Source organism: Bufo bufo, chromosome 1, assembly GCF_905171765.1.
Source record: "Bufo bufo chromosome 1, aBufBuf1.1, whole genome shotgun sequence".
NCBI classification, from domain to species: domain Eukaryota; kingdom Metazoa; phylum Chordata; class Amphibia; order Anura; family Bufonidae; genus Bufo; species Bufo bufo.
The window spans coordinates 165,669,760-165,683,850 of NC_053389.1; the positions used below are offsets into that span (position 1 = coordinate 165,669,760).

Here is a 14,091-nt window from a genome sequence, read left to right on the forward strand (position 1 = left end):
CAATTTTTTTTTTTCTGGCTCTTTGTGTCTGTAAGGTTGGCCACCCCTGCTCTAAACCACTTAGATGCCATGGTCACTATTGACCACAGCATCTAAGGGGTTAATTGGCCCTGATCGGCAATTCTGCCTATCCGGGCTGATAAAGCAGGAGCAGACACCTAACTAGGCCGCTGTAAAAAGGCAGTGGCCTAGCCTAAGGCCCCTTAGTGATGGCCAATACACCCTGGCAGTTAAAAAAAAGCAGGTCCTCCAAAAAAAACTATCAAAAAGTCTTAATACATTATTCTCCTAGACCACTTCTGAGATGCCACTCTTGATAAATTCTCCCCTTGCCTTTAATTTCTCATTTTCAATATTTCGGGTTGCTGTCATTAAACGTAGAGACAGAAAAACTACAGGATCATATTTACAGCGAGAGAAAATCTCTAGTAATGGGCCCTGCGTTTCTGCCAGTTAGTGAGGATAGGTTTTCAGCCCCTGTATGTAAGCAAGAAGGATATTGTTGATGTCATGCCGCAGTGACCTTGCCCCTTTTCGTAACTTCTGCCCACTGTGGCGAATGCACCTGAGAAATTTCTGCGCAACATCTTCTTGAGGAAGAATGTGTGACTTTTGTAGACCAGAAAAGCATACAGTCTTTGCGAATGACCCCCAAATAGTTATATTTGCATGGCTACATGGAGACTTCAGCTACCACTGGGTGACACAACTCATGTCATGTGAATGGCTAAGGTTTGGGGCTACGTTTCGCATTGTAGGATGTTTTGTACTTACCACACCAGAACCACGTTTCATCCAGACAATGGTAAGAGAGGGGTTACCAATCCATGCACAATGGAAGGTGGCTTCTGATCCGAGGTCCACAACAATGGATTCCGGTTCTGTGGCCATCCGAGGCCCAACTGTAAATGGAAGAAGAGTAAAACTTTACCCTGGGCAAGAAAATACTGTCCTACGGGAGCATGAATTCTGTGAGATCACATGTGTCAGATCACATATACCAGAGAGTCGTGAGTAGGAATTGTATTGCAGCGTAGCTGGCCATGGCCGATGCTACAGTACATCGGTAAAATGCTACACATCTGCGCACATGATGGTGGGCTCTGCCCCTGCACTATGGACATTGTAGTTCAGCTCTTGTTTTGAATTAGGGGCTCATTCACACGACCATGTCCATTTTGCAATTTGCAAACTACAAATCGGCAAAATACGGAAGCAGTCAGGGTTGGCGTCTGTAAAGATAGGCAAACTTTTTCCTGTGTCCATTAAAAAAAAAAATAGAAGTGTATGTGATTTTTTTGGTGGCTGGTGGTACCTGACTAGATTACCTTAGTGGTTCTTATCAGTATATTGAGCTATACACATGTATGACTTATAACCTTTATCATTCTTTATAGTTTTCTAATTTGTCCGTAAAACATCTTAGCTGCCCGTGATTTTGGGATAAATTGTCCTGATAAAAGAAAGTTGGCAACCCTTGACTTCAATGGGTTTGTGGTCCGCATTTTACAGACATATTCTATCTTTTTGCAGTGCGGAAAGCACACAGGTGAGATATGTTAGATTTTCATCCCAGAAATCCGGATAGAAAATCTGCAGTGTAGCCACTATGTGTGAACAGTGATGGCCAGATCGCCGTGTTTGCCCGCGAACACATGCCAGCTGCCATCTTAAATCACAAGGCTGCCGGGGGCCTTCAACGGGCTGTTCTCGGAACTGCCTGCTCCCGGTGACAGCATTTGTTTCAGACCGGCTCGCGGCGCAGGCACAGGTAAGGGCTTACCTGTGCCTCGCCGGACTTGTGATTTAAGATGGCAGCTTGCATGTGTTCGCGGGAGAACACTGCGAACTGGCCATCACTGTGTGTGAACATACCCTAACTTTCAAAATGCTTAAATTGACTTATCTGCTATTGACTGAGTTATATGATGTCTCACACTCCACTAACATCCACAGCAGCATTCATAATACTGCCATTAGGGTAAATGCACACTGCAGTGTAGCTTATCCGGATTTTCATGTTGATTTCACTGCGTTTCCGCACCAAATCCGCATCAAAGTCCGTATGTGTCACTTGCTGATTTTGTTGTGGATTTTGATGTTTTGCAAAGGGTGAAATGTGCTCAAATAATAGACAAGCTGCGCATTTCAAGATCGGTTTCCACGTGGATAATTTCCGCGCTGCGTACATAAGATTCTCAAAATCTCATCACCTTAGCTAGCACTGTATTACGCTACAGATTTTACACATTAAAATACACGCCGAAAATCCACACATAATACGCACCGTATGCATGTGGCTTAGCGTTTAGAAATAAATTCCTTTCCCCTCTAGCATTACGTATGTCCCCTAAAAGTGCGACTGTTGTCTAATGTCCCACAATGCAGTGCAGAACTATAAATACAGCTCTGGGTGTGGCTGGAGTGTACGATCCTAAAATACGTAAAATAGAGTCAAAAAATTGCCTCTTTAAAGAGGGGGATGGGTAAATTCTTACAATAAACATCTACTGTTCTGCTGATGTTGGTGCTGCCCAGGGCATTGGTGACCTCGCAGGAAACCGGTTCTGAGAAGTAGGAGTAGTCGACCACCGTCTCATACGTTTCTTCCGTCAGTTCCTTCAGCAGTTGTCCTCCTTTTGCCCACCTAAAAAACCACAACAGACAATGTGAAAGAAGGACGACGACAGATGTAATCACCACCCCTATCAGCGAAGCAACCAATAATTATAAATGAAAATATTTTAAAGGGCAATAAAGTTTAATTATTATATAATGAAAATTTCTGCAAATTTATAATACTTTTTCAAGATCTCTGCTTGCTTAGAACATTCACTGCTTACAGCCATAAGCTGGGAATTCTTCCTGACGGTCACGTAGTCCTATGGGCTTGTACAAGAATAAGTAATATTCGGAGATAAAAAGCGTGCAATGACAGATATCTTATGTCAATTGTTCCCCCCCCCCCCCCCCCCCCCCGCCAAAGATTCCATCGATGGGTTACCAGACTTCTCATTGTCTGTTCCTGGGGTGCAGAATTGCACCGAGGATATCAGAGCCATTCTCCAGCTGCTCGGGGATAATGGAAGGAGAATGTTTGGAGGAGGAGAAGCAATCGCAGCCATTGATAGGGGCAATTACATCCGTACATTCAGAGCTGGAGCCTCCATTAGCTGCTCATGTTATTTGATATTAGCTCAGAACATTGAGTCTTTAATGTCCGCACATTATAACATTCATTAGCCACGTGGCTACTGAGCACAATGCAGGAAATGAGAGCGCATTTATAAACCATTATAGCTGTCGAGCCCGACACATCACAAGCAGGGAGTCTAGAGCCTGAAACAGTATACATTATGCTGTGGACATTTGATATAGCGCTAACATAAGCTGCAGCGCAGCACACAGCATGCTCCTGCTTCAGTCACTGCAAGCCACTAAGGCACTTAACCTATGGAAACCACGAGGACACAAGATCCGTGCAGAATTGGCCACTGGTTGAGGTTGGATCAAGAAAGGTAAGCTGTCTGCTGAGCTACCTGCAGTGCAAGCATCTGACTGTCCTCAAGGGGGCAGTAGTAGTTATAACCGATGCATAGAATATACAGTATATTGAGACACTGAGCAGCAAGATGGTAATTAACAGAATGAAATATAAATCAAAATATATCAGTATCTTATGGAATGTAGCAGGGGTGGCGTGGCGGCCAGCATTGCACAGGTTAATGCTTTCCCCCAGCTGTCGAAAGCGAGGCGTACTATTGGATAATTAGCACTCTTGTTAATGGCGATTAGCACTTCGCAGCTCCTCTCATAATGTTTAATTAAGAGATCTGCATGTTGAGATGCTAAACTGCGAGCACCTCTTCTTTTTTTTTTTTTTTTTAAGGTATTGCAAACGGAAAACTGGTGAAAGTGACGTTAAAAGATAATTCTGACAAATAAAATACTGGGGGATATGGGGGAACGGAGGTGACTGCCAAGAAAGGAGGGGTTAGGAGAGAGGTTAGCCATCACCATTCCTGGGGTCCTGACCATGTGACATGATGATGTGAGTACAGTTCAATAAATCTATGCACATATAAATGGACGCTGCCTAAGATACAGTCAGTTTGGGGAATGGGAGGTGTGTAATAACGTCCAGGAACAAACCGTAAAAATACACAGTGCATAACAATATACAATTTGTAGTGGTACTACACGTGGAATACGGATGACACACGGAGAGCAAAAAACAGATACATGGACCAAACACAAATTGTTCATGGACATCTTCACGGATGAACCATTGAGCAGCTTGTCCTGAATGTCATCATCGATTTGTGAAATTATGGATTCTTAAATTATCACAGTGGCTCAGGTTGTAGAGGGAGTTGCAGAGAGAGCTGAGACTCTAGGAGTAATGGTAACGCCCCCGTTTCTCCTAGAGTCTCATTTGCATATATTAAAACTTTATTTTTCTCAGCAATGTGGGCACATATGAACATGGGTCCAACACAGATGCCTTCAGGTGCCAAGCGCACATATAAAAGGTCAGACAGAGGGGGCACTACCATTCTTACACCTAGTTACTGCCTCTAATGAGAGAATGTCATCTGTGTATTTAATTCAAGGTCCTCTGATACCGTGCCTTAATAATATTGTTATGAAACTGTTATTATATATAATGTGCCTGGTTGTCCCGGGCAGAGATCTTTAGTTAGAATGGAACTTACCATTCTACCCCTTCCCCTCCCTTTTGGGCAGAAGTGGGCTAGTCCTGTTTCCTACCAAGGGAGGGGTTGCAGGAAACTGTATGAAGAGTTGAGTTTTAGAGTCCAAAGGGACCAGACATGGCGCAGTGAGGGGAACGTTATCCCCTCCTGCAGCAGGAGTCATCCAGGGGAAGCAGCTTGCAAAGCCATCCAACTCCTTGCAGTTCATAGACTGAGTTTTACGAACGGGTCAACAGCCAAAGGCACCCCACTCAACGGTACCAGAAGTGCTAGAAAATCCAGTAACCAGACTGAAGCCAGAGATTAGCACAGCAGCAGAGAGACAAAGCAAAGTATTCAGGTTTACCTTCCAGTTTACCCTTAGCCTGCTGGAGCCAAGAGAAAGATCAAGTATTGTTTGGATGACACATGTTTATTGCAAGTAAAAACCGTTAAACTTCACCAAGTCTGGACTCTACTTACTCCACCAACTACAACTCCTTTATTGCTACGGAGCCTAACCCAGGTATGAGCAATGTGACACAAACTATTAAGGAATCACCACTTTCCTAACACTGGGACTCAATCAGCCCTGGGGGGCGTCCCGCCGCACTTCTTTATTCCAGATGCAATGTTTCAGCTAGCAAAGCCTTTCTCAAGAATGCTACATGCATCTATGCATCTAGAATACAGCTCCAGGGGACAGCAATGGGGGCGTCTTGTGTGCCCTCATATGCAAATCTGTTCCTGGGGCTGTGGAAAAGGGAGACCCTCATCACTGATCTCCTGCCATTGGCAAATAAGGTCCAATATTGGGGCCCTTACATTGATGACATTTTGATTATATGGCAGGGGACAGAATTAGAGTTTGGTAACTTTATTCAACAATTGAATCAAAATGATCTCAACATCAAGCTTACCTTTAAGACCACTCGCACCAAAATTGATTTTTTGGATATATGTCTACAAGTCAACAAAGTGGGTTCCATTACAACGGACCTCTATAGAAAAGAGACTTCGGTAAACTCACTACTCCACGCGGGATCAGGACATCCGAGAAAACTGATTAAAGGAATCCCAGTGTACCTGTTCCTGCGGTTACGCAGAATCTGCTCGAGTGAGCAGACCTTTGAATCCCAGGCGGAGAATCTCCGCCTGAGATTCCGGGAAAGAGGATATGGCAGGAGAACCATCGAGGCAGGGTATTGGAAAGCCTGCAATTCCAAAAGATTGAACCTCCTCCATGAGAAAAGAAGAAAGAAGGAGACAGATGAGATCCGGTTTATCACTGGGTACAATTCACGCTGGAAAGAAGTTAGAAATGCCCTTAATAAATATTGGGAAATTTTACGAATGGATCCACAATTGAGAAATAATATTCCACCATACCCCCGTATAACATATCGACGAGCCAGAAACCTGATTGATCACCTGATCAAAAGTCATCATACAATCGGAAGAATGAGACTGTTCGACACGAAGGGCCCTCCATGGGGGAGCAAGGAGTGTGGTAAGTGCCTGGCCTACAAAAACATGGATAGGGCAGACTGTTTTTGGGATTCCTCCCATACCAGACAATATAAGATAACACACACCATCACATGCACTATGATTGGAGTGATCTATTGGGCAACATGCCAGTGCAACCTAATCTACTTTGGTATGACCTTGCGCCAGCTGAAAAAGCGGATTAGGGAGCACGTGTTGGCGATTGAAGCAGCCAAAGAAGAAGAAAGTGTCTTTGATTCACAACCTATTGCTAGACACTTTAAGGAACGACATAGGTCCATAGTACGTTTTAGAGGCATTGACCGCACGATTATCTCTCCTTACGGTGATAACTGGAAGAAAACCCTCGCTCAAAAGGAGACGAGATGGATCTTCCTTTTGAATACGGTTTCACCACACCAATAGCTTTGTATCATTCTTGGAACTTTTGGCTCTCACGCCTCTGTCCCCGATGGTCGCTTCAAGTAAGTATTGGTTTTATCTTTGATTTTAACAGTTGTTTGTATATCATTTTTGTTATTATTATGGATATTTATTCTGGAGTTGCTTTCTTTTCTTGGATTGGTACTCTGTGGGATTAATCTTATGCATCTTTGTATCTACAGTAGGGGCTTCAAGTGTCTGGGCATACGCATGTGGAGAGGAACTATCTTTACCATGTAGGGGAGGAACGTTGATTTTTATTTCCGGGAGATGGAGGAAGACAACCACACTCTACACTCCATTTGAGACCGTGTACACTCATTAAACATGAGACTTGGCAAAAGTAGCTCGACAATTTGTTTAAACCGTTTACAATTTGGGGGTGATATCACTTATGTAGATAGTGATATATACATCTTTGCTCTATGGAGCATGTCAATCAAGTCTTTTCCTATATATTCTTGTATGAGCACTGCATGGCACTAAGCACTTTTATTACACTATGGCACTTTCACTTCTTTGAGAAATCATCACCTTTTTGTTTCACCTTATTTATTTTTGTTTGTTTGTCTATTATGAATTAATAGGTTTGTAGGCATTTGTATGCGTAATTCTGCAGCTTGGGCACGTTGTGATTTTCACAAATATACTTCAGGAGGGTATACTTTGTGTTCTCCCTTTATTCATTGTACTCATTTTGCGCAATCTATAATTAGGAATAGAATGACCCTCACCAAGCATGTATGGATGTGTACCCCGATCCATAGCTTCCATCATGGCCCTAAAAGGCGCAGAGGAACCCTAACATAATACTAGGTGATATTGTATATTATCAATTTCTTTTGATTATTTAAGTTTAATATATACTATTTATTATCTCTTATGTATGGTGATTTTTTATTCTGTATATGTATATTTCTTTATTGGTATGCATAATATTAGAAAATGTTAGGGTTCAATGATCATGTGTCCATATGGTGTCTCTGCCTCTCTATGTTTTGCGGTTAATGTGCCGGTTATTGTGTGCTGGAGTTTGTGTTGGTGTTGAATTCAGTAACACACCTACTTGCCGGCTGATCCGCCTCCTTCATGACGTATGATCACTGCATTAATAGAGATTCCACTACGGCGCATGAGTCATGTGCTTAACCATGTGACCGGTCATGCGGCAGGTCACGCGGTATGATCACATGACTGTAACTACGTAGTCAGAGAATGCTGCGCATCTTGCGGTGATTACAGGATAGGTCATGCGTTCAGTAGGCGCGATCAGAATGACGTGGTGCTCGGCCAGAAACACACCCCCTCCCCCTATCTCTGTACCTGATTGGAGCAAAATAATAATTGTGAAGTGGTCTCAGCTGAGTAATGGGCTTATATGGTGGATAGCAACTCAGTGACTGCATTCCCTTGGATAAAGCTTAGGCGAAACGTACGTCAGGGAGTTGTTCTCTCTCTACCCCCTCCACGGATACCAGGGTCAGTATGTTACGGTATGTGTCTGTGTTTGGTAATATCTGGTTTATACTGATACCACTTTGATTGCCACTAATGATATTTATTGAGATATTCCCAAGTTGGAGCCATTATATTGGTCCAAAGTGTGTTTGGGATTTTTATATGTAAATTGGCAATCTGTGGGATAGGTATTAGACTCACATGTTGTTCCATTGCTGACCCGTCACAGATGACGGGTATGCAATACTATTGGCACTTTAACATGTTTTTTTTTTTATTGTCAGGCATATACAATTACCCTTATTTATATGCTATTTGCACTTGTGATACATGCTGACCGTATCTGTGTAGGGGGAAATGTTGGTTTCATGGTTCTCAATCTCTGATTTTATGATGTGTTTTTGTGATATTTTGTCTTGATGCGATTATGTTCAATAAAGCTTATTTCTCTATACTACATGTGTGGTTTAGTTGGGTTGGTATATAGCATCTGGAATAAAGAAGCATATTTCTACATCTACTTTGGGGTGCTGTCTCCATGCTTTATTTGTTCGGACTTTGTGTTGCTCTGGGGTATTTGGACCTACTGTTGTGCATTTTCGTACGTATACAATATTATCTAATGATATTATAATCAAAATGAATGCTCATCTCATTGCCTTTAAGAATAAAATCAGCCTGAACCAAAGTTCTATTATGTGGCTGAGAAAGCCAAGATGAGTTCATGGCAAGTTCAGTTTATATAAAAATAATTGTGAACATAAAACGGACATTGTATTTAAAAGTTATTACTAAAGATATAGAATTATCTGTAAGGAGTAAACCAACTTCCTAAGACATGTCTGTCTGGAGGGAACAAGGTTACCTGATAAGGATGCATATCCTTGAGGCACACCTGCTGTATGAGGTTCAATATATATATATATATATATATATATATATATGGTATATTTAGTTTACAACATATGTTAATCAATAATTCATATAATGTGTTATCTATGTGTAACAATGTATCGATTTATATATATGTTATACCATGTATTTATCATTTAGAAGGTATTGTAGAAGGTATAGAAACATTGAAGTAAGTTTATGTTAATTGAATTTCTGAGAAGAGTAAATGTTATTTCAAAACAATAGTTATTCATGGATGTAGATAAGTGAAATGTACAAGTTCCGATGCCAAGCATCAAAGCCGTTATATAAAATTTTCATCAAGTCAAGCTATATTTCAAAAAGATAGGAGAAGACAGCCAACTCCAACAAGTCCAGGATATAGGTAATTAAAAGTGTCAGGAAAAGACTTTCCTCAATGATGTATGTTAAAAGGTCAAGGAGGTCATGTTGAACGTATTATTAGATATTTAGTTTTAATGCTTAAAAGTTGGCATAAGGCCATCCTTCATATAAGATAAGGGCCGGGGGCTATCCATAGTATTCAGTATATTGGGCAGACTAGATGGGCCAAATGGTTCTTATCTGCCGACACATTCTATGTTTCTATGTTTCTATCTGCAGTACCGCAGTGCCATCTGGAGGCAGATGGACAATATTATATTATTTCATTATTTGTTCTATACCATATTAGCAGTTAATATGACATCATGGTGTTATTAGCATGCGAATAGACCCACCTTACCTGATTGGGAATCCCTAATCTAAAGGGGATGATTCTTAGATAAGGGGGGGAATAATTACTCATGTGCAGAGCAGCAAGGAAGATCCATATAGATCCAGGGATCCATATTAAGCCATAGATCCACCCATCCATTCATTCAATCAGAAAGAAAACTTTACCAGAAGAAACTTGGATTATTCTTTTGGGATTACTAGGAAAATTCTTCAGAACTGGTCCCATCTGAACTCTGTCTACCTTTGACCCGGTAACGTATATTTTGTTTACTACTCGTGATATTAATAAGATATTTCTCTCGGTATATAGTCAAGAGTTCCCATACTGTGGGAATATATAGTGTTAGGCGCCTCCATAATGCTGATTATTCTCTTAGCAAAGATGCATATTGTTAATGGAAGATCTGACATTATTTGAAAAGAGGACTAAACCCTTGGAAAGTTATTTTCCATAGTCTGATTGCCGAGCTGAATATTTTATCATATTAATATCACATATTTTTGATTGGTCATAGGAAAACAGAGTCAAGGGATAACAGCTATTTTCCTGTATATCCGTGTTTTATTGCTATAGCCTGTTTGATAAACAGAAGATCCTAAGTTTCTCTTGGTATATGAGTCTGTTTGTTAAAAGTATAACACTGGTTGTCATAAATCACTAAATCATACTGTGCTGATCAGATAGGGGTGTGTCAACACCACCGTGTGGTACATTTTGGGCATTATTTTGTAACTTCATCATTTGTTTTGCAATTGTATTGATTTTTATATTCTTTGTTTTTAGGCGATTATGTCCGCCTGAAGGATAATATAATTTTTATTTTTTTTATTTTTTATTATCCTCTCTTTTATATGAAGATTCTTTTTATATAGAAGATATATGACACTACGCTCCACTGTGCACCCTTTTACCACCATCATTTGGAGTGCTGTTCTTACCTGTTATATTGGGTACTGTGGCTCCTTACTCTGAAGCTCCTTAGTCAAGGCCCTCAAGACTCCTTATTCTAAGGGCTCATGCACACAACCGTTGTTGTTTTGCGGTCTGTTTTTCACGGATCCGTTGTTCCGTATCTGAGTATTTTTTCTCTGATTTAAGTCCTCTTCTGTTCAGTTATTCCACAAAACATATCCGTATGGTTTCCGTATGCGATTAGTTTTTTGCGGATCGGAAACGGAAACAGTAACTTATTAATCACCAAACACATGAGCGATATGGGCTGGGCACAGCATTTCTACAGTATGGATCTGCAAAAAACTGATGAAGTACGGATGACATACGGATGTGTTCTGTTTGCATTCCGTATTTTTTGTGGACCCATTGACTTGAATGGGGCCTCGGACCGTGATTTGCGGACTATAATAGGACATGCACTACTTTTTGCGGAACGGAAATGGAATGCACACGGAGTACCTTCCGTTGTTTTTGCAGACCCATTGAAGTGAATGGTTCCGCATACGGTCCGCAAAAAAACGGAACGGAAGCGGAAAGAAAATACGTTCGTGTGCATGAGCCCTCAGGATCATAAGAATCAGCGCTGATATCTGAGGCTTCTCATTCTGCTTTTCTTTATATTGAGGCTTCTTAATCAGAAGCGCCATTCTCCTGGCTCTTAGATCTGAAGCTCCTTATTTTTCAGACCTCTGATCTGAGGCTCCTTATTATTCAGCTAATTATAGTTGGCATACAGATCTGAGGCTCCTTATTCTTTGACCCTCGGTTCTGTGGCTCCTTACTGATCAGCTATATAAACTTGACCCCTGGATCTGAGGCTGTGTATTCCTGGCACCAAATTCTGAAGTTCTTGGCCCTCAGTAAGGTTCCTTATATTTGTCTTCTTACACTGAAGCTTTTCACTCCTGGCCCTCATATGTGAAGTTCCTTATATTATTATGGTTCATAATATTTGGATCTGAGACTCCTTATTCTAAGGGCTCGTTCACACGAATGTGTGCACCCCGTGGCCGTGCTACGGCCCGGAAAATACAATGCCCCAATGCAGGAATACCATCCGTGGGGCAGCCGCAGCGGATCGCGGACCCTTTCACATTAATGGGTCTGCGATCCGGCCGTTCCGCAAAAAGATAGGACATGTTCTATTTTTTTGCGGAACAGAAGTATGGGACGAAACCCCATGGAAGCACTCCGTAGTGCTTCCGTAGGGTTCCGTTCCGTGCTTCCGTTCCGCACCATTCCGCATCTCCGGATTTGCGGACCCATTGAAGTGAATGGGTCCGCATCCGTGATGCGGAATGCACACGGAACGGTGCCCGTGTAATTCGGATCTGCAAATGCGGTCCGCAATATGGCAATGGGACACCTCGTGTGCAGGAGGCCTAAGGCTCAAAATACTTGGTCCTTGGATCTGAGGCACCTGTCTCTTGGTCCTCTAATCTGAAGCTCGTTATTTTTCGGCTCCTTATACTTATTCCTTGGATTTGAGGCTTTTTATTCTGCTGCTCCCTGTTCTTGGTCCTTGGATCTGTAGCTCCTTATACTCTGAGGCTGCATATTCTGCTGCTTCAGGAGATTATTACTTTGTGCAGCCAGGAAATATTTTTCTTCTTCTTCAAACACCATTCATAATACATGAAGGCAGAATTCTTCTCATTAATTACTTCTAAAAATATTGTTGTTTTGACCCTGGGCTGCCTCCAGTGCACATGATATAATGAACACATATTGGTGGCAGCTTGAAGAATGTTCGTAGTTCCCTGTAATCCGTTCCTCTCGCTTCTTATGACAATTGGAAGCACATATAAATTATAAAATGCACAAAAAGTAACAATGTCTGATGTGAAATTAATTGCATTGAGGACTGAGCGACTGTCCTGGCTGAGCTGGAATCTCATTTATAACAGTGTGGTGGTTGTGGTTATACAATGCAAGTGCTGAGGCTGCGCTCAACATCACTCATAGTGCTTGGTGAGGTGTCCTGGGTTAACCATCTGTTTCTTAATAACGAGAACAGAAATCTCAGTCCTGTATAAACTATATCACCCTATGTCCATGTGTTGTGTCAGATATTTCAGTTTAACCCCTCTGAAGTGCATAGAGCTCAGCTGCAATACCACACACACTTTTTATACAGTGTTTGAAAAGTTATTTCTATCAGCGATTGTGAGTAGAGATGAGCGAATTTCATATTTTGAAATTCGTTAAGGCTTCGTTTACTGGTAAAAGGTGAATTGCGTTATGGATTCCATTACCATGGACCATAACGCAATTCTATGACGGAAAGCATAACGAAATGCCTTTAGATACACTCCGTTATTTATTCCGTCATAATAGCTGTCTATGGGATGCAAAACGGATCCGTCCCGTTTCCGTTATGCAGGACAGGACTCCCCTGCATAACGGAAACGGTACAGATCCGTTTTGCAGCCCGTAGACTTCTATTATGACGGAATGAATAACGGAGTGCCTCTAAAGGCATTCCGTTATGCATTCCGTCATAGAATTGCGTTATGGTCCGTGGTAACGGAATCCATAACGCAATTCACCTTTTACCAGTAAACAAAGCCTTAACAAATTTCAAAATATGAAATTCGCTCATCTCTAATTGTGAGTCAAAACTAGGAGTGGAGCCTGCAGAGATAAGATTTACACCACTTCTGTGTTTTTGACCCACGTCTGGTTTTGGCTCAAAATCCCTGATGGAAATAACTGACCAAAATACTGATCAAACATAGACTGTGAAAGAGGCCTAACAGTTTTAGACATCTAGAAAACTAACCATCATAGGTTAAAGTGTAACTGCCATTTTTTAATGTGTAGGGCAATTGATAATAAATATTTTTCAATTTACTTTATTTATTGTTTTTTTTTTTGTTTGTTTTTAAAGAAGTTGTCTTTTGGGGGTGAGCTTCCTGTCTTCACTGTTCAGCGCAATCCTGCCCATTAAAATGTGTCATAACCCCTATTTAATGTAAGATCATGTGAGAAACACACTTGTGTGCCATGTGATTCTTGCCAGGTGTAGTCACATGTACAGGACACATTAGGCATTAAAGGGGTTGTCCAGAGCTAGAAAAACATGGCTGTTTTCTTCCAAAATCAGCACCATACCTATCCATGGATTGTGCATGGTATTGGAACTCAGCTTTATTAAAGTGAAAGCTGTAATACCACATATAACCTGTGGACAGGTGTTGTACACAGGGGCGTAACAATCGCGGTTGCATAGGGTGCGACGGCAACCAGGCACTGACATGTAATGGGACCCGGCACTGTCACCAGACTTCATGCTGGGCCCTGTCAGAGCATTCATCTCAGATGCATCACATGCGGTCTGTCCAGCTCTAACCTACTAGTACTACTTACAACTGTCAGGCTCCGCCCACCCACTTCATTTGTGAATAGTACTAGTAGGGC

The 14,091-nt window shown here is 41.7% G+C and overlaps 1 protein-coding gene and 1 long non-coding RNA gene across 3 annotated transcripts in view; one reads left to right on the forward strand and one right to left on the reverse strand.

The window, feature by feature from the left end:
* LOC121000945 overlaps nt 1-14,091 on the forward strand; it is a 677,653-nt gene that overhangs the window by 171,057 nt on the left and 492,505 nt on the right. The gene's annotated exons all lie outside the window — the stretch shown is intronic.
* The window catches only part of KIRREL3 (kirre like nephrin family adhesion molecule 3), an 886,110-nt gene that overhangs the window by 94,485 nt on the left and 777,534 nt on the right, over nt 1-14,091 (reverse strand). For both annotated transcript variants that reach the window (XM_040431744.1, XM_040431736.1), the window contains exons 8-9: nt 2,499-2,647; nt 775-902 (exon numbers count right to left, since the gene is read on the reverse strand). In XM_040431744.1, coding sequence (XP_040287678.1) covers nt 775-902; nt 2,499-2,647 — 277 coding nt within the window. The remainder of the gene's footprint in view (nt 1-774; nt 903-2,498; nt 2,648-14,091) is intronic.